At 40.9% G+C, this 20,397-nt stretch overlaps 1 protein-coding gene across 5 annotated transcripts in view; it reads right to left on the bottom strand.

Annotated features, from left to right (window-relative positions):
- Positions 1–14,638: 14,638 nt before the first annotated feature.
- ERC1 (ELKS/RAB6-interacting/CAST family member 1) overlaps positions 14,639–20,397 on the bottom strand; it is a 578,436-nt gene continuing 572,677 nt past the window's right edge. For all 5 annotated transcript variants that reach the window (XM_044991188.1, XM_044991177.1, XM_044991167.1 and 2 more), the window contains one exon: positions 14,639–15,931. In XM_044991188.1, coding sequence (XP_044847123.1) covers positions 15,794–15,931 — 138 coding nt within the window. In that variant the 3' untranslated portion in view covers positions 14,639–15,793. The remainder of the gene's footprint in view (positions 15,932–20,397) is intronic.

The raw sequence follows: 20,397 nt of genomic DNA, 5'->3' as shown, positions 1-20,397 counted from the left end.
AAGAGGCAGGGTGGGAGCGGGGACTCGGAAGTCTGGTTACCAGCAATTAGAAAGGTGGCAACTGTACTGCTGTGCACTCCTAGCCAATGGAGTGCTGTGGCCACTAGTTACGAGCCTGCTGTGGGTGCGGGCACACATGCGCACAGCAAAACCCCAGCAAATGACAGCTCTTGACTGGTAGCCACCAAACTAGCAGAAATATCTACCAGGCTGGTCAAAAACCGGCCAGGTAGCAACCCTTTTTCTCCATGTACCTACTTAAAAGTGGTTGGGACATGGCCCGGGTGGGGCCCCTGGTTGTGTGGCCTATGAGAACTGGTGGACAGGATTGATTGGGAGGTTGGTGGGGGGGCAGAATTAATTGCTGGGCATGGGACAGGCAGATATGGGAGGTGAGAGCTCCTGCACTGGAGTCCCCAAATCCCCTTACCTAATACGTATGGGAGAGTAGGCAACACTGATTCTTCTCCCCCACAAAAATCAGGAGATTTCATTTTTTAAATTATATTGTCTTTTTGGTCTGTCTTTTGATTTTTGAGCTTCCCCTGTCCATCCCTGCTCTGTATGAGTCATAATCATGATTTTTGGGGGTCTGGCTCAGGTTTTTTGAACTGTTGAGGTTGGCAATACTGCAATATTGTCTCACTTTCTTTTAATTCTCCTGTTGGCCTGTCTTTATCTATCTATTTTCTCTTATAGTATCCTTCGATTGTGTGCACTTTGGAGCAGGGACTGGTTTTTTTGGTTTGTGTTTGTTCACCACCTAGCACAGTGGGGTCCTGGTCCATTAAAACTGGCAGTTAATATTGTAGGGCATGTCGCAATACCATTATATTTTTAGGGGCCGAACCTCAGCTGGTGTACATGAACATAGCTCCTCTGAAGACAGTGGAGCTGCAGCTGCACCCATTTACATTGGCTGAGGATCTTGCTTTTGATTTCTTATTATGTTTATTTGGTGTGTCCCTTTTCTTTCTTTAAGTCTCTCTTGGCCTTTTCCTATTAGAAACACAATAACGAACTATGGAAGCACTGTCATGGATGTGGGCAGTGGTTAAGGATATCCAAAATTATGGCAGTAAAGTCAGGGTTGGAGTTTTTTTATATTCATTAACATTTTATTGAATTGTTTACACTAATTGAAATAATACCCAATCAGTTATATGCTAACTGAACAACACTCTATAATACATTCTGCCATGACAAAATTGAAGATCTATTAATGTCATGCTTGAACATGCCCAGCTATTGTGCTTAAAGCTGTAACATGATGAGTATAAGAAATATTTTAGTATTGAATAAGGATTGTAATAACAAAACAAAAAATAGGGAAACTTGGCGCATTCATCTCCAACCCGTCACTAGTTTTTTGCATGCAAACACAGACAAAGAGAAGACGAGGTCACAGTTACCCCAGATGACTTCTTATTTGCTATATGGATTTAAGACTAATTTTCAAATGAGGTGGTAGTCCTCAATTTTGTCACTTAGCACAGAGGAAACCTTTGCTTTGGCCATATCAAGTAGCGTATTAACCTACTCCTCCATTTCATGAAGATAAGTATTTGTATTGCCAATGTTCTCAAGAATCAGCTCTTTCTCCATTTGTGACTGTACTGAATTAGGTCCCCCAAAAGGTAAGGGTGAATGTAGTCCATTAAATATCCTCTTTGAGACAACATCCCTAGTTGGGATTACCACCAGGCTGTCCCAGGTTGTGCAGACTAATGTTGCATTATGTGCATTACACCTCTGACATCTATCATCTGGTAAAATGCTTACACAATGTAACCAGGTGGGTATCCAGCAGGCTCTGTAGTCCAGAAGCCCATTCCATACCTGAACATTGCTTTATGTGTAATTATTAGAGTATGTAGGTGTGTGATTGTGCTCTCAAGACAGATAGTCAGACACATCCTCATTTACACCCACAAATAATTATGGGTGGAAAAATAGAGGCTGTTTTTTTTTTAAATTAAAAAAATCATGCTGCTTGTATAATGTAAGGCTAAGCAATGAGAACTGCTGGGTGCTTAGTACTTAAGAGACTAACATTAGACTCTTGTTTTTGAAAACTTGGCCATAGTAATTAAGTAGTAGTAATTACAGCAGATGACCATGGACAGAGAATTCCTTTTAATGGGATAAATTCATCTCCACAGAGAAAGTTACTGTAGTTTCCATTTGCTGATAGCCATTTGAATCTTGTTGATCAGCGGAAAGAAGTTCTCCACAACAATATGTTATAGATCAGCAGGTATTATTTATCCCATTTGCCATACAATTTTCCATTGTGGGAATCAACTTTTTTGTACAGAATCCAGATGATAGCCTGACTTCCAGTTTATCCTAAATTAAATCCCCAGAAGCCGGAGACTCTTTAAAAGATAGGGACTAGTCACTCAGGTTAGACAAAGTAAGCAAAACATCATGTGCACAAAGCCAAAGATTCTGCACAATCTCATTAACACTTTTGCTGTTCACTTAATTTTATATCATAATTGCTAAAGTGCTACAGCTAAGAAGTGAGAAGAGAGGCCATCCTGTCCAAGTACCTTTTCTAAAACGGAAAGGGGCATGAACACATACTGTTGATTAAGACAGATTCAAATAGATTGATGTTTAAGAGATTCACCCAAGAAATAAATTCCTTCTGAGAGCCAAAAGTAGGCAGATCATGGAACAGAAAAGGCCATTCAATATTGTTGAACCCCTTTTCCGCATCAAGTGAAAAAGCAACCGGGATATCAGATTTTTGTACTTCAAAAGGATAACCAGTAATCCACTCACATCATCCATTGAGTTTTAAGCTTTAATAAAACAAATTGCTACAAGTTAGTAGGATAAAGAGAAATCCAATCCTAGAGCCCAATCTTTGGCCAGAATTTTACAATCAATATTGATTAAAGACAACACTGGCCTTTATCCATGACAATCAAACACAAAACAACATTTTTTAAGGCTAACAGATAGAGCAAGATTTTTTTCCAGACACAATACATTTTTCTCTATTTGGCTTCACCTGAAGGTATGTAAAAGGAGATTTGATACCTATCAGGCAATAGCTTATAATACTTAGGTGGGACTCTGTTTGGATCAGGTAACTTACCAGTTTTTTTATGTGCATGTTTGATCCCCATCCACTGTAAGAGATGTATAAAGGGCTGAGCTGAGTACCGCACCTTTACTTTGGCTCTGGTAACACCATAGCCCTGGAGAGTTTCCAAGCTTCTCAAGCTTCCCCTGGCTGCTGCTGCACCCTGGCTTCCTGAGTAAATAGTTGTACATGGTTATCACCACAGCTAGGATAGAGTAAATAAAACTAAAGCCAAAATACACTAATCTACAGCAATAAGGGTATCGGCATTAAGTACCCCTAATTTCAAAAGTGGCAATGGTTCAAGATTTCCAAAATAATTTTGTAGTTTGTTTTCTTATATTTTAATGATTGAATAAAAATAACCAACACTATGAAAATACTAGACCATACAAAAACTACCTGAATCAAATTGCATGGTGATATTTCAAACGCATGATATGCCAAAGTTAAGCCTGCATGAATAACTTCTATCTCTGTGGCATACAGTCCTTAATCATATATATCACAATTCCTCTACATCCTTACGTAGCACTTTGGATGCCGCATACATATCCATAGTATGTATGCATGGGAGGATTAATATGCTCCCTAAAAAGGTTCTGGCTGAAAGAGAGCTAATTTTCTAGTCAATAAGGAGCAATCATAGAATCATAGAATATCAGGGTTGGACGGGAACCTCAGGAGGTCATCTAGTCCAACCTCCTGCTCAAAGCAGGACCAATGGAGGAGATGCACTAGTTCTTTTGTATTAGTACCAGATTCGCTCTTCCTGAGTTTTTTTTTTCTTTTAACGTGGCTTCGTGACAGATCTCAGACAATCTATGTTGGACCCTGCATTTGCTGCACCATCAAGGTTAATATTTAACTGCTTGAGGAGACAGGAGTCTTATTCACTACATGAAGATTTCAATTATCAAAGCCATTAGGTGTAACTCAGTGTAATTAAAGTTCAAAGTACTCAGTGCACTGGGCAGTGTCAGTATGTACGGGGCTCCGCACTAGCACCTGTAATCTTCAGGGAAGTCTGCGTTCAGCACAGGAGTGGAGATGGAAGGAGAGGCATACTCCAGGGCACTTATTCAGGTGTGTTTTCTTGCTTTAGCCATCCTGCTCAAGTGTTCTGTATAGAAGGGCCAGATATCTCTGTCAAGGGAAGTAGCTGAGCATGTTAAACAAACAAAAAAAAAAAAACAACCAAAACTGCAGGCTTGGTGGGGCTCAGGATTAGGGTATGTGAAAGGTATTAAATTACAGTGTCTGCAAAATGATTGCACTGCAGTCCTGCAGCACAGCCCCTGGAACCAATGAGTTTTATAGACACATTAAAGGAAGAATGACTAAAAGGATAGAGGGGTTTGAACCAAACGTAGTTCTGGATCTGAATTAAATTTTTATAATGGGCTAGACCAAAACCCCAGCTCCAGGGCAGGTTTGGAGCTTGAAGTCTGAGCCTTCCTAGGGAGTCAGATCTGGCTCATTTTAGAGACAGGTGTGGGCTGGGCATTTCAGATATGAACCCAGGTCAGAGATTTGATTGAGGCTGAACGCTACTTGAAGACAGTATATGGGTAGAGCCCTGCGATACAAGTTTATATCCACAGATACAGATATGTGTGATTCCTTATGTGAAGAAATTAATGTTTGTGGGTGTAGTGACTCACTTTTGGGAGAACAGAACATATACATCCTGTGCACTGAATGAGACAGGGGTCCTGTGGGGAAAAAAATAGAATGTTAAAATGTAATGAAAGCCTGTTATCATACTGTATGTGCACAAGGGTAGGGGCAAATTAAGGGTGGACAAATAACCTAAATTCTGGCATTTCTAACTTTGGAGTGTTTGACGCTGCAATCTTAACATTATTTTAATGTAGCTTTTAAAATGTAATTATGTACTATATAAAAAAAATTGGCTATACATAAAAGTGTGTGTGTGTGTATACACAGGCATTGACTCCATGGGGCCTTCAGCCCTGCAGGACCCACGGAAAAAAATTACACCAGCAGCCAGCTCCCACTCCCCAGCGACTCCCGCCCACTGGCGGCCCTGCTGATCAAATCCTCTCCCTTGTTCCCAGTGCCTCCCGCCCGCTGTGATCAGCTGTTCCATGGCCTGCAGGAGGTGCTGGGTGGGGAAGGAGCAGGGAGAGGGCAGAACTAGGTAGGAAGAGAAGAGGTGGGGTGGGGTGGGGCAGAGTGGGGGTTGAGCATCCCCTGAGCAAGGAGGAAGCCGGTGTGCTTGTGTGTGTTGATATGATATACTGAAAAAAATCTATCTATCTTTTTTTCCCAGTACATAGCACTACAAGAAAATAGCTTACTCATAAAGTCAAAAACAGTCTGTATGTGTTGTATAATAGCATTTAAGTGGGTTCATGTAAATCCCCAAACTTGTGTCTCCCTAAAATAACACACTGGTACAGAAAATGAAAGATTTGTTCAAATTGGAAGATCTTTTCTGGAGAGGTTTTTGGATCAGAGCAGCAACTTGCCCTTTTCTAAAGCAATCGAATGTCTGTCATACTTTCTCGGGGGCTGGTTCTGTAGACACTACACTTGCAGAATGTCTGTTAAAATAAATGATAGTTTTATATAAAGTGGTTGTAGGTTCTGATCCTAAATAGTTTGTCTAAGTAATGACTAATTTAAAGCAGCTTTAATATTTATGATGGTTAAACACTAGGTACTGATAATTTATTTACAATCATCTCTATCTAAAGTAAACCCCCAATATCAGTTGCTGCACCCTAGAGCTTCACACTCCATCAGTTACAATAGGTGTTTGGTATACTGAAAGAAGGTCCTTAAATTAGGCCCTACTTGTACAAGACCTTTAGGCTTATCTACTATAAAGGGAAATTGATAACCTAAACTATTTTTATTAAATATGTCTCTTTTCCAGTAAGAAGCTAAAAAGGGTTCAACACTATTTCTGTGACTGGTTTAACCCAGACCTACCATTTTACAAGCCATGTTCTATTCTAGGATACATGATTTTAAACACTGTAACCTGGGGAGACCTGGATTACACTGACCGGGAAAATGGTATTGAAAAACTAGTAGCACCTTGCAGGGAAGAACCGTATTTAAACATGATTCTGGCTAACATTGGGACTTTATACACACATTTATACAGGGCCCTAAAATACTCCAGCTGTTGGCACTTTGTATAGGATGGACTATATCAATCTGCCTTTATGTAATTTGCATTACTTCCATTCAGGGCCGTCCTTAGCCATTTTGGTGCCCTACGCAACCCCACGGCGGGGTGTGTGTGTGGGGCCCCAGGCCTCTGTGGGGGGGTGTGTATTGGGCCCAGGCTGTTGTGCAGGGGGCTGGCTGGCCCCAGGCCTCCGTGTGGGGGCAGGAGCAGGCTTGGGGGATGGGGGGAAACTGAAATTTGATGCCCCAAAGTTCCTGGTGCTGTACCGCAGCTGTGTACTTTGTGTATGGGTAGGAACTGCCCCGTTTCCATTGTTTGACAGGACAGAAAGTGCTCGTATCAAAAGCTGCAGGTGGTAGGTTTCCATTGTATGTAGCAGAGCACAAGTGAGAGTCAATAGAAGTGTGTGTTGCATACAGATAAGAAGTGTAGGTGTGAGGGGAATGTGGGTGGCCAGTACATGTGGAGAGGGGCCGCTACTGTAACCTATGTTTGAAATATAGTGTAAGAAGGAGTAAGAAAAAGTTTAAACTTGTTTGATCACTGGGTTGGGCATTCTAAAGTACCTCGCCTTTCATTTAAGTCTTGCTTGTTTTTTTATCACAATAACAGCAGTAAACACAAAAGCTTATTCAGGATGCCTTGTACTGGTTTACTGCACAACACATAAAATGTAACCCAGTAACCCAATAACCAGCATGAACAATGTGTTATGATGGGCCATCCAAAACATAAATCAGACTGCAGGGATACAGCAGTTCAACATACCAACTAGAGTGAGTGTGCATTAGCACAATTGTACTCTGGCAATTAATGGCTCTTGTCTGCTTGAAGATGTCCTCTCACAGTGACTTTCACTTGTCCTAGTGTTTGAAAGGACATATTCAGAAATAGCACTTGCATTATCTTTCAAGCTTACAGATATCCCATTTTACAGATTGGTTAAATTTACATGCATGTGATTTCATTCAGCTGATCCAGACTCCTACATGAGCGCAAGGCACAACCTTGCCTGACTGGAGTTGTGAGTTTCTCTTTTTAACCCAAGACACTAAAGTGAGCGAAAACAGGTTTAGGCCATGTTTACACTGACTGGGGATTAACGCTGCTGCGATTGATGCAGTGGGGGTCGATTTAGCAGGTCTAGAAATGAAGACCTAAATCAACTGCAGAGTGCTCTCCAGTCAATTCCGGTACTCCACTGGAACGAGAGGAATAAGGTAAGTTGACAGGAGAGCGTCTCCTGTTGACGCAGTGCGGTGTAGACACTGCAGTAATTGACCTAAGTTACATCAACTCCAGCTATGTTATTCACGTAGCTGGCGTAGTGTAACTTAGTTCGACTTACCCCAGCAGTGTAGACAAGGCCTTAGAATCAAAAGGCCGCCGGACTTTTCATTACAGAAACTCTTAATCTCTGTATTCTTTTTCCACACTGTCTGTGTTGTGTTTGACTGACAACCAAGTGATTGAAATCCAATTGGTAAAGGAAGTGGAACTGCCAGGGACACAGAGACAGGATGCTTTCTCCTGTCACAAGTGAAAGTCTCCATCATAGAAACAATAATTCAAGGTCATATGGGTCTCTTGAAGAGATGACAAATCAACAGAAAGCAGCAGGCACAGAACCAGCAAAAAACTCGAGTGGAAAAATCTGCTGTGTAGATGGATAAAAGGAGAAAGCAACATTCTTCCAAAGAAAAATGCATTAGAAGTGACTTTGGTAAGGAGCATCCTCCTCAAAGTGAGAGTATAGGTAGGAATGATCTGGTGGGGGGCATTTAAAAGGGGTATTGTTCATCCCTGTGGAGACTTGGGACCCAGTGTTGCAGCTATGGCTAATTCCCTTTAGAAAGGTTATAAACTCCAGAAAAATGATGATTTCTGAAGGCAGTGATGAAACAATCACAGGCAGAAATTGCTTATGCCCACAACATGCTGCTGGAAATAGGACACTTGGTAGAACCCACTTTTTCCATTCTGCAAGGCCTGGCATAGATCACTTTGTGGGACCTAGCACCATTCTCCTCATGTTGTTGGGTATCTGATGCCTGGGTGATAGAGCTTTAATTTAGTTAGCACATGGGATGTGCTTGTGGGCATTTTATTCTATGGGATGACAACTTGTTAGTTTTGCACTAGATGTGCTTCCAGACATGTGACCACACAGGAGATGGCTCTGAAATCGTCTCCATGTAAGGTGTTTGCTTGGGATTCAGGCCCTCTCTGGAGCAATTCTTTAAGTTAACTTACTTTGGAAAATATCAAGTGGGAAAGATGGGAGCGACAGAAATAGAATAGCTCATTCTGGAAACAAGAACCCTCCCTAATACAAAATCTGTGGGGAGAAAACATTACACAAGACCCAATGGGACTGAAAGAAAGAAACAGCACAGAGTTTTTAAATAATTTTATAATTTCTTGATGAATTCAGTTTGTGAATAAAAAAGAAGAAAAAATGAACAAAAAGTGTTTATAATTATCAAGGCAAAGTTGAATATAACACATTTTCTTTGCAATTTCATTATCCTGTCAGTAACATGACTCCAGCAATAAAACACATACAAGTTGAAGGCAGCGTGCACACTTGCATCACAGACATCAATGTCTCCTGCTGCTGCTTTTCCAAAAGGAACTCAAGTATGCCAGACTCTATATCCAAAGCCAATCTCCTCCTCCACTAAAGTGCAACATGTCTCTTCCAAAGCAAATAAGGGATCCCTGACTATAGAGCGGGTGTCCCACAAATTTTATTTCTTATGACAATCTACTGGGCTACCCCCAGGAACAATTTGGTAAATCAGAATGTGGTGTACTATCCATCAGTTAGTGAAATAGAGAAAAACAGTAATACTGTTTTAGTGGGCTTGGAGCAGCATGTTGGATCAGCACAGAAATGGTTCCCCTGGCTGTGGTCCCATCTGAGTTATCCTCCTTCAGAAATCTATAAGTACTTTATCAGTATAGCAGCCCCAGGAACTACTGTAACAAATACATCAATAAATGTTAAGAGAGACAATTACTGAACTCAAAACTTAAATTCTGCAAGTCTGTCACAGGTACAGGCCAAATGGAAGTTAATGCTCTTCACAAATACTGAGGTTACTAGATAAAAGCAAAAGTGTTATTACATACACTTCACAGAGACTGAGACCTGATCGGAACCATTGAGAGCTGGGTGAATGGGGAAAAGTAGAGCAAAGGGTCAGTGTCTAATTCATGTTTGGCTTGAAATGTAGATTTATAGAGCTAAGCTTTTACAAAGTTCAAGACTACAGCCTATTAATAGAAATGGTTCCCTGATTTTTATTTTTAACTGAAACAGTTGCTTTTGAACAAATAAACTCAAACAGTGCAGGACATGAAAGTGAAAATGGCTATTCAAAAAAGTGAAACTGATTGCCTTAGTTTGCAATGTCCAAACTAGAAAAAGTGCAAAAAGTAAACAAACAGCATAGTGAAAAATAGAACTGTAAAAAATACATTCATTTAAAATAACTTAAGGTGTCACTAACAACATGAGTACAGAAATGTGTCTGTTTACCAATATGCAGTTTTAAGTTGACAAAGTCTTTTTATATAGTCCAGTCTTTGAAACAACTGGAGCAGAAAAAGGCTGGAAGCCCTTTAATGCTGCACAAAAGATGCTGGATACAGTTTTAAAAACAGGCACCTGCAACGTAAGCATTGCACTATGTGAACTGGTAACTGTAGAAGCCAATATGCATTTGCACATACCCACATAATTTATAGGTGCAGTTCAAGTGCCAATGTCTGAAAATTTGCCCCAAAGCATCCAATCCATTTATATCAAGGAGTGATAACCTAAAGGACATGCTGGGCTGATAACCTTACTAGTAAAGACTATTTCCCCCTCCCATTTCTATACTCTGTGGTTAGTATGTACAGTGTAAAACAGGGGGGAGGGAACATACAGTATGGGGTTATTTCCTAAAAAGCCAAATTAGTTTTGATGTTACTAGCCTGTTAAAGGCAATTGATTATAATGAGCCCACAAATCCTTTTCCTTACAAACCCAGGAGGAGGAGTCAGAGCTTTGCTGTGTCATAACTTGAATTCCTTTTATTTACATTTATTATTATATTTTTAAACACACATCTTTTTCAGTTCTACTACTATCGCTTTTTTAAAAAATCTGACAACAGACACACACTGTTGGTACTGTCCGAGCCAAAGGACCACACAGACAATATTGACAAGCAGAAAACAAAACAGGAAAAAATACCCTGAAAAAGTCAGGGAAAATACCGATGATAGGATTACAGCACTCGCCACACACACTGGAAAAAGTCAGGATTCTTGTGTTTATGCATTTGACACTAAAAAGTTTTGAAAGTTTTCTTTTTTTAAAAAAATTGCACACAGCCATTTTGTTCAGAAGGATCTGTTGTAGCATAGGGTTTCCTCTTCTTACATGGAAAAAACCCCCATTAAAAACATTATTTTGTTTTAAAAACCTGACACTCATTCTCTGCCATGACCATGTGATTGGCAAAGAGTTTATCTTGTCAGTTCAGCACAGTCCAAAAATTGCTCTTTGCCTGATCCTCCCACCCCACTAGCTTCACTGGGCAGTGTTATTTATCCAGAGCCTTCTGTTTCCGCTGTCTGGGTCAGTGCAGATGCTCACTTGAGTAGGGGCTTCTTTTAATCCCAGACATCTTGATTGTACTACTTTCCTTTTTAGTTCAATGAAGTCCTTGTGGAGTATGTACCCTGGTGATGTAATAGAACTTTTGCTTTATATTGGAATCAACAGAGGATTCTTTATCACACCACCCTCTGTAAGGAAACCTTCCTGGCAGTGATTGACAATGGGATGTGTGGGGGCTGCTCCATTTACCCTTTATCAGATATGAGAATTTCCTAACACAAACATTAGCAGCAGCTATGGGTGGGAGCTATAAGGGTGAGGAAAAACAGATACCACTGGGCTTAGAAAACAGGGTGTGTGAGGCAGGGGGGTCTATGACATTAGCACTCCTTGAAGAGAGGTCTCCATTCTTCCCTGGTACAAAATAATAGGAGACACAAAGTATAAAAAAATTGCTAGAGGAGATATTAGTCCAGAAGTACACCTGGAAACGGCATATATAGATTCTTGTATCTCACAACCTTCATCCTCCACCCCCAGGGATTGGCTGAAGTTTGGATTTTTCAAAAAGGGTTTGGCATTTCTTAGGGGGAGATCTAGCCAAAGGTAGTCCACATAAGAGACAATACCACAAGTCTAGAGTTTCACCTGGCATGTAGCTCATCAATTCTTCCTCCAATCACAAATAGTGTCACTGGTTTTGCAGTTCTAGCATTGCAGTGTCCGTTTCATTAGTGTTTTTAAACCACATTTGGTGCAAAGCAAACAATCTTAGATTCTTGATGCTCATGACTAGGTGGGGTTTGAAGAGCTCCACTCGTATCTACACTCAAACCCTGATAACATATCCCGTTTACTCTATTATTGAGAGTTTCTCCAGTTCTTAAACCTCTCAGCTTCTCTGCAAATAAGCACTTTAATAGCTTGAAAGAAAAAAAATAATTAAACGAATAAAACTCCATCATAATTTTATAGCAAGCGGAACTCCATTAATGTGACAAGAATAAGCGAGATTCTGCAGATTCTTTTTGTAAGGTTGTCCTTGGAAACTGGACTCTGGGGCAGACAGGGCACATGAATTTGCCAGGAATACTACTGCATTGTAGAGCTGTATTTCCTGGGTAACTGGCTTGGTCTCCCTGGAAGTTGAGATGGGGAAATACAAGTTTAAAAGAGCTGTGATAGATTGGGCAACTGGGCGACTGCACACATGCATGCGGGGACCACCCCCCGCCATGTGCATGATATGCCATCTCATGATTGATCCTACGTCACCTAAATCTATGAGATACCCTAAGGGTAATGGCACGGCACTCCATAAAAGAAAATATGTTGAGACGGGTCATGTTCAGAATTAATGGCCAGCCATCTCTCCCTGAATCAAGCAGCTCCCGGGGCTATTCAGCATGATATGATCTCTATCTAAGCAGGATAAAAGAGATTATCTGTAACAGTTCACTAGGGATCAAGTCAGATCAAGTCTGTTCCCAGATAAGATCTGGCTCACTCACTTTACTGAGGGCTTAGATCAAGGTTCACAGTGGCAGGGCTAGGAGCCCAACAAGACAACAGTAGGTAATGGAAGGAAATGCAGCAAGGCACAATATTTCAGATGGAGAAAAACAGCAGATGTGTTGCTTGAAGATAAAAACCCAATGGCCAGTGTGAGAATTATCCCTGCTTAACAAATCCCTCCAAAGAACATGCTGGGAGCAGCGTAGAGTGCAAACAGTAGGATTTACATGGCTTTCACTGCACAAACCTTGCACCCACTGTCATGAGATTGACATGCCTTTGTTGAGGCAGTTCCAGTTGTACAGAAATGCAGCCACATGGTGGCAGCTGAGTTAAAGACCCTAGAACTCCCAGCATTGAAAATCGGGGGTTTCTTGTGATTTATGGGCAGTGCAATAAAAAAGGGAACTGAAGTAATAGCCACAAATGACCACTATTCACTCCCCTCCCCTACACAGAAACACTATCAAGGAGCATCTCAGTAAGAGGTTTACGAGTAGGAGTCATTTGAACCATCAATAAGGAAAATTCCACAGCTTCTGACAGAAAGAGGATTATTTTACAGCAGGGAACAAGGACAGCTGGAGATTTGACCATATAAGCTAATGGGACAGTCAGGAAGCGGTGATGGTGGGAAGATGCTACGATGATGGCTGTGATGGTTTTATAGGCAGCATTAAATTCCTAAAGTGAGTAATTATGGGTGACGAAGAGAAAGCAAGAGGAAAGATTTCAAAACAGTTTCAATCAAAACGTGCTGACTCAAATAATAAGGCCAAAGGAGCGGCTCTGGTATGAGGCATGGCCGGTGGTATGTACAGTCACTGTCTATATGCCTTCCGGTACATGCTTTTTCACCCTTGCAAACAGGTTCCCATTCCTTTCCCGTTCAGTGACAAAAAAGCATCAGACACTGCCTATCACTGCAGTGAGAACTAAAGCTGTATTTCCTGATTTGCAAAGCAACAAAGGCTCAAAACAAATAAATGTGAACATCTTAGGAAACTCAGGAGGGGACACTGTTACTGATCCAGTTCCCCCTAAAATGTTCCCTTTTATACCAATGAGAGGAGAAGATTGAATTCCTTTAGGTGATTTGCTGTTGGCAATAGATGACCCACTATGTCCTTTCATAATGAGAAAGGTAGAATGAGCTTAGACATGGTTTACTTTAAAACAATTAATTATATTTTATGGGAATGCCAGTGAAAAGCCTTTTCTTGCCTTGACTTTCAGTGCTATTTTCAGATAAGCGCAGGGTGAGTGTTGACTCTTAAGTCTTTGCCAATCATCTTCATATCCAGAGGGGTTAGTCAACCCAAATATGGAAAAAAAGGGTGGAGGAAACTGCTCTGCAGACTTGAAAGACAAGGAAATGGGTTAGCTGACTGGGACTACAGCATTTTGGGCAGTGAAAGGGCTCTGTGATGTGGGCTCAGAATTTCATGCCGGGGAGAGGAAATTACACTGCAGGCTCCAAATGGTGAAAGGGGTCTACTGAGAGACTGCCCTGAAGGCTTGGATTACGGACATTTAATATCAGATATTTCTAGACTGTGAAAGATCAGTCAGAGCTAGAGCCGAGGAACCAGGAGTCAAGACGTTGACTATTGATGCAGACCTGCTGGGAAAGCAGCTGAAGAGCCAGCAATCTCTCCACTATGATATTGGTTTTCAAATCTTTCCACCCTCTTCTTTAATGTAACAAAACTCTGTTTTCTTAACCTGGAATATGAGAGCACCAAAAATTCAAAAGGGGATAATTCCTTTAAGGGGCATGTAGGGTGATGCCAAAAAGTTCTGTCCTGTGAATATTCACAGGGGCTCACTGAAAACTTGCAACAAAACCATGTCTTCAACATTAGTGAAAAGTGCATGAAAGAACATTCAGAGTCCTAGCCATGATGCAGATTCTGATTTGCTAATAGAATGACAAACAGATCAGCTATGTGAGATCACATCACTTAGCAGCAGGGGATTTAGTAAGGTAAGGGGGGTGGATGGACCTATGACTAAGGCCTCATCTACATACAAACATTGCACTGGTTTAACTAATGGTATGATTTTAAACCAAATTACTTAAACCACTAGAAAGCATAGTGTATATCAGGGGTTCTCAAACTGGGGGTTGGGACCGCTCAGGGGGTCACCAGCTGTCAGCCTCCACCCCAAACCCCACTTTGCCTCCAGCATTTATAATGGTGTTAAATATATTAAAAAGTGTTTTTAATTTATAAGGGGGGGGGTCACATTCAGAGGCTTGCTATGTGATAGGGGTCACCAGTACAGAAGTTTGAGAACCACTGGTGTAGATACTCCTATTTTGATTTAAGAATGGCTTATTTCAGTTTAGCGTCAAGCGATTCTTGAGATAAATCAAAATAAACCTGATTTAAATTGAAGTAAGAGTGTTCACACAGCCTGTTCTACCAGTTTACCTAAATTGGTTTTAAAAAAATCTTACTTTTAGTCAAACTGTTGCAACTTTCTCATGTAGACAATGTGTAGGACTCCTCTCCTGGCAATTAGAATTCAGAAAAGCCACTGCCTGAAAAATTATCAATGGTAAGAGGGAAAAGTCAAGTCCAGGAACTTCCCTGCTGCCCAGAGCCTGTTTGAAGGAAGGAAGCTCTCTGTAAACAAGAATTTACAAGATACAGATGAGGTACACTATGATGCAAAATAACTAGGACAGACCAAGAAAGTCAACTAAAGAGAACATTCTTCTGAAAAAAGCCATTCTCAATACTTCAGCGCCAATGAACAACAAAAGTGAGGCTAAATAAACAGAAATCACCCATATGCCTATCTTGTCCCACAGTTACTGCATGGAAATGACCAGTAGGGCCACATAAGGAGACTTTCCATAAGAAATCACTAATTTAGAGACAGACAGCAAATCCTGAGAGAACTAGTGGATGCTGACCAGCTCTGGGCCTTGATCAGTGTTCTCAGTTTTAGTATTAAGAAATTCAGGCTTTCAGTTTGTATGGGAAAAAAACCAGCAACAAAAGACAAGTGCTTCCCCATTCACTACCTCAAGAAAAAATCATAGCCACTCATGTCCAAAAGCCCTCTTCTGTGCTGACTGGATTCAGCAAGTCTCTGCTTAGATGTATCCAAAAGCCTCAATACGAACAAGAGAAAGTTAGCTGGGAAGCAGATACCAAAGTTGAAAGGCAGTGAGAGGATGAATGCAGACATGATTCAGTAATCCTAGACTGGAAGAACCAAGATAACATGTAATTTATAAAGTTTTCCTTTCTTTCTTTTGTAAAAGGTGCACCAAAATTTCCTGTTCCCTTGTCCTTCTTTCACAATTCTCTCCATTCTAATGACTTCTTGGACAGACTGGGCTTGGTCACTGAGTGTGCTGTTCTGTTCGGGCTAGCAGCTGAGGTCATGACGACTCCTCAAGTGCGTTGACGACTTGCTCCAGAATGTCAGGGCAGTGATCTGCTATCTGCTGTAGGATGGCATTGGCAAACTCCTGCAGCTCAGCGCTGTCCCTCTCACCCTTTTCTAATTCACCATGAAGCTGCAAGAAAAAAAAAATCACATTTTAGACCATTATTATTATTTGTATTTTGGTAGCGCCTAAGGACCCCTTCATAGTTAGCATTATAAGGAAATTGCATAAATGAAGTCCTTGCCTCAGAGACTTCACAACCTGGGTTTGAACATCAGCTTCAGAGAGGAAGCCAGCAGCAGTGTAACATTCTGATATTTTTCTCTAGTTACTTCTCCACAGGTTTGTTAGAGCCCTGAGGAGCCTGAGCTTTCCACATCCTGCTTTACGCTTTTTACCCTAGACGACTAGCATTGTGATGCTCCCATCTTGTCTACAGGGAAATAGACTAGAATAGCTATTGGGCAATATCTCCCTGTATCCCCTTGTGAGGATACACTATTTCAGAATAAAAGTCACTTTATTCCAGAATAAGTACTGTGATTTGTGAGTGCAGTAATTATTCTGGAAAAAAGTGTTAAATAAATTGTTCTGGAATAGTGTCCACACAGGGAGCTATCATGGAACAGCTTATTCTACAACAGCTATTACAGTCAATTTTCCCATGTAGACAAGCCCTTAGTCAATATGAGAGCCAGATAACCCATCCTCTGCTAACCACAAGAGTCCCTGTTAAGGTAGGAACCACATCTGTAGTATTAGTTGTGAATGTTTAGAGCTGTCATTAGGGGGCACAGAGCAAGGAGGTAAGAGTCTGTGAGAATAGAAGAGAGTCGTGCACTGACCCCAACCATAAGGTCTCTGTAATTTCTACAGTCTCCACCTTGGGAGCTGAAGCACGCAGCCTTCTACTGTAGTTTTGGCTCCTGCAGGCATGGATTGTGACAGCAAGAATGGAATCAAGCACAGAAAGTAAGTTACAAAGCCATTTTTAATCCCTTTGCTTAAAAGAATTATAACGTGGCCATTGTAATTTACATTTTTTCTGAAATTTGTCACAGTGCATGCTTCCAGCCCAGAAGTGTTTTTATTTGTTGAATATGTGTAGCAAAAATATGCTTCTCTTTATTACAAATTTCATTAAAAAAAAAACCCAACAACTGAGAATATCAGAGAGGCATTGTTAAGTACCCAAATGTTAGAAAAAGCTAAAATTACAATTGCTTGCATAACCCTAACTCTTTCCCTTTGAGTGGACTTTAAATTACATGATACCACGCTATTACTTCTGCAGAACACCTTCCTTATTCAGTGTACAGTGCATAGAAAGGATGGGGAAAAAACTTCTTAAAACAGAAATTAACAGGAATGCTGCACACAGTACAGCCACTATCAACCAAAATTTTATTTTCTCTATGGAAATTAAATACTTACTTTGTTCAGAGAGTACATCTCCTGTCTTATTCACTGTGCCTTGTCCAGACTGTGCAATGAGGACCAAACTGTCTCAGTTACACCACTGTACGTTTCCAGTTCAATTACTCTGCAGTCACACTATTATAATTGCAACCAGAATTTGTCTAGTAGGAATAATGGATTCTCAAACCCTTGCCTCATTCATTGCACATTCTCCACATTGTGCTTTTGAAGTAAGTGCTGTCATTTCATTATATGTGTTTAACAGGTTTCTATAGGTAGACTCACCAATTAGTTCTGTGTGTAATGATACTTGTGGAAGTAATGGAATCTTAAAAAAGAAAGGAAAATCACTGCCTTCTCAATGAGTATTATCTAACCAGGAATTGGTAAAGTATGTTCTTATCTGTGACCTGAGTATGGTCATAAAGAAGGCAACCACTATATGATTAAACGTAAGACATTCACATTTTTGTTTCGTTGTTAGGACTAACATTTGTTATAGGTGGATAAGGGTCTCTCAGCATTTCTGATGTTTCTCAGTACATTGCTCTGAAGGCAAAAGTTAGCGTTCTTTGGGGTGGCTGTTACTATGTTTCTATACGTTCAAAACTTAGGATTTCTAACGCTGAATTTCCTGTTTCTAATACTATTAAACAACTATTACTACAACATTTTTGTAAGGTTTATGATTATGTAATATACTTTTGAGAGGAGCTTATGCCAAAAATCACAAATGCAAAGGCAACCTGATCATGACTCTCAAAATGACATGAGCTGGGTAAGTGCGGTGGAGGAGACAGAGGGGAATACTCTGGGCTCTATGACTGCTCTCAAAGGAGAAAGGAAGGAGGAAGGGAATTTAGAACAAACTCAGCATGGCTTAGAAACATGTTGGATATGTGATTAACTTGGCCCCAGTAGCTGGATGACAGCCTGACAGCTCTAATGGAATGGAAAAGTCTAGGAAACGTCCAGTACTCAAACAGGGATGAAAGAACCAGCACAGTCACCTAGAAGCAGCGCTAAATTGCAAGGCAAGAGACTTGGCTTCAGGAGCTGCTTTAAATCTCATGTTGCTCAGGTCAGTGAAACTCTAGCAACTCAACTAGACTCTGAAGATGCTACAGTTAAGCACCTACTACTGTAGAATTCATAGAATAGCATTGATACTGACTTTGGTGACATGGCTTCACTCCCCCCCGTCCCCCATATGCCAAAGTAAGTCTTCCTGGTGACAGTTACCAGAAGTGTTTATATGCATGGAGGTGGGGGAGAGGGAGGGCAAGAGAAATTTAAAGAGAACAAAAGGGAAAATGACTTACATAATTCTGCTTCTTTGAAGAAACAACACCCTTGCAGGATTCCCATGAATGGATTTTGGCTCTTTAGTGCAAGACCAGCAGAACTCCTCTAGTGAAGGTTTTTTTTGAAAGCAGTATTATCAAGGGAATGCATGAGCCAGGATCCCTACTGGTTGTCTTGCACCACCACTTAGAGTATAAATGCTGCCCTCTGGCCATTTCAGTCAGATGCTCCAACTGAGTGTGGGGTGAAGCTTCCAGGAAGAATGAACTACTAGTTCAAGGTGAACAATAGAAAATAAAAAACACCTCAAAAGAGGTAACCTCCAATCTGTGAGGGGAGGTGGATGGAGACTTCTGCACAGTGATATCTTCAGAGAAGCAGAATTACAAGTTAAATCATTTCCTCTTTGTTAAACATGCTATTTGTGTCTGGAGTCTCATTCCTGGAGAATAATCTCTTCAAAGAAAGATAAAAGTAGAGCTCCAGTAAGCAACAATAATTAAGGTCAATGCCAACAGTGTGAACAGGGAGGGTTTATCCATATGTATACACAAATTCATGTCTCAAGATTACTAAGATTCCTTGCAAACTCAACATAAAAAATGTACAACCTATAGAAATAGCTCACAGCTGAAAGAAAATCCAACTGAAAATACGGGACTTAGTGAAGTAAAGCAAATCATTCTGTGGGTAGGAGATGTTTGGCCTTCTCTACCTTGGAAACTAGTTTTAGAGCATGAAGAGTCTAGAACAAGATCCTCCCCTTCCAGCATTGAATACATGCAATAATGCTTTGTAAATAAGCATGGGCAGAGAAGTCTGTATAACTATTTTGCAGATGTATGTGATGGAAACATTTCTGAAAAAGCTGTGATGGCACAACCTTGCCTTGAATTGAGTGACCATTGAAAAGGCTAGTTTCAGGGCAGTCAGATTGAAATGTGAAATGTAATCAGACCATCCACTTAGACACTATCATCTTAGTAATATGACTGTCCAATGAATTGGTGTCAAAAGAAGCAAAGTTGAGTGGACTGTCTATGGGTTATAGTCTGTGCCAAACAGAACCCCAATGACCTTTTATCATCAAACTTATAGGGAAAGTTGCCCATCTTTGTGAAGCCAGAGTGTAGAAAAGTGTTGGTAAAACAATAAGCCCATTAAGATGGAACTTCATCATTATCTTGGAGAAGAATATCATATGAGTCCATAGCACCACTTCATCCTTTGAAAAATCTGATATAAGGTGTGGCAAGGCACATCCTCTATCTTGCTGGACTTAGCGCTTCCCCCTCTGGCAGTGGTGGGGCCTGGGGTAAATCAACCCCACTCTGGATAGTGTCTGTCTTCCCCCTCTGTATTTTCTTATCAGTATTTTCAAAGTAGGCCCAAGGAGTGCTCCTCTAGCAAACAAAAATAAACCATTTTACAAACACAAAACAAAGGGGGATACCTTTCCCTGCTCCCTTGCTGGGGTGGTATTGTCCTATTGCTGCCCCCGGGGTGTCAGTCCTTCCTCTAAACGGGCACTCAGCTTTGGCTGTTTCCCCCCTGTAGGAAGGAGAGCAGCCTCTCTCCCTGGAGCAGCTTGCCTCTTTCTCCACCTCTCTCACCAGAGGAGAGGTTTTTAAAGGTCTCAGGAAGCCTTAATTGGATTCAGGTGTTCCTAATTGACCCAAGATAACCCTTCTCAGTTTATAGGAGAAAGGGCCTTTATCATTTTAGAGCTAATATACCTGCCTTCCACCACTCTCTTCCAGTTGTCCCGCCTGACTTTGTCACAAAGGCAAATCACTCACCAGAGGTTCTCTTACCCTGTGAGCTGATGCCACTGTCATCAGGAAAATTACTTCTATGAAAGACAACTCACT

This window comes from Mauremys mutica, chromosome 1, assembly GCF_020497125.1.
Source record: "Mauremys mutica isolate MM-2020 ecotype Southern chromosome 1, ASM2049712v1, whole genome shotgun sequence".
NCBI classification, from domain to species: domain Eukaryota; kingdom Metazoa; phylum Chordata; order Testudines; family Geoemydidae; genus Mauremys; species Mauremys mutica.
The sequence above is the reverse complement of the archived record's forward strand: the minus strand, read 5'-3'. Positions and strand labels throughout refer to the sequence as shown.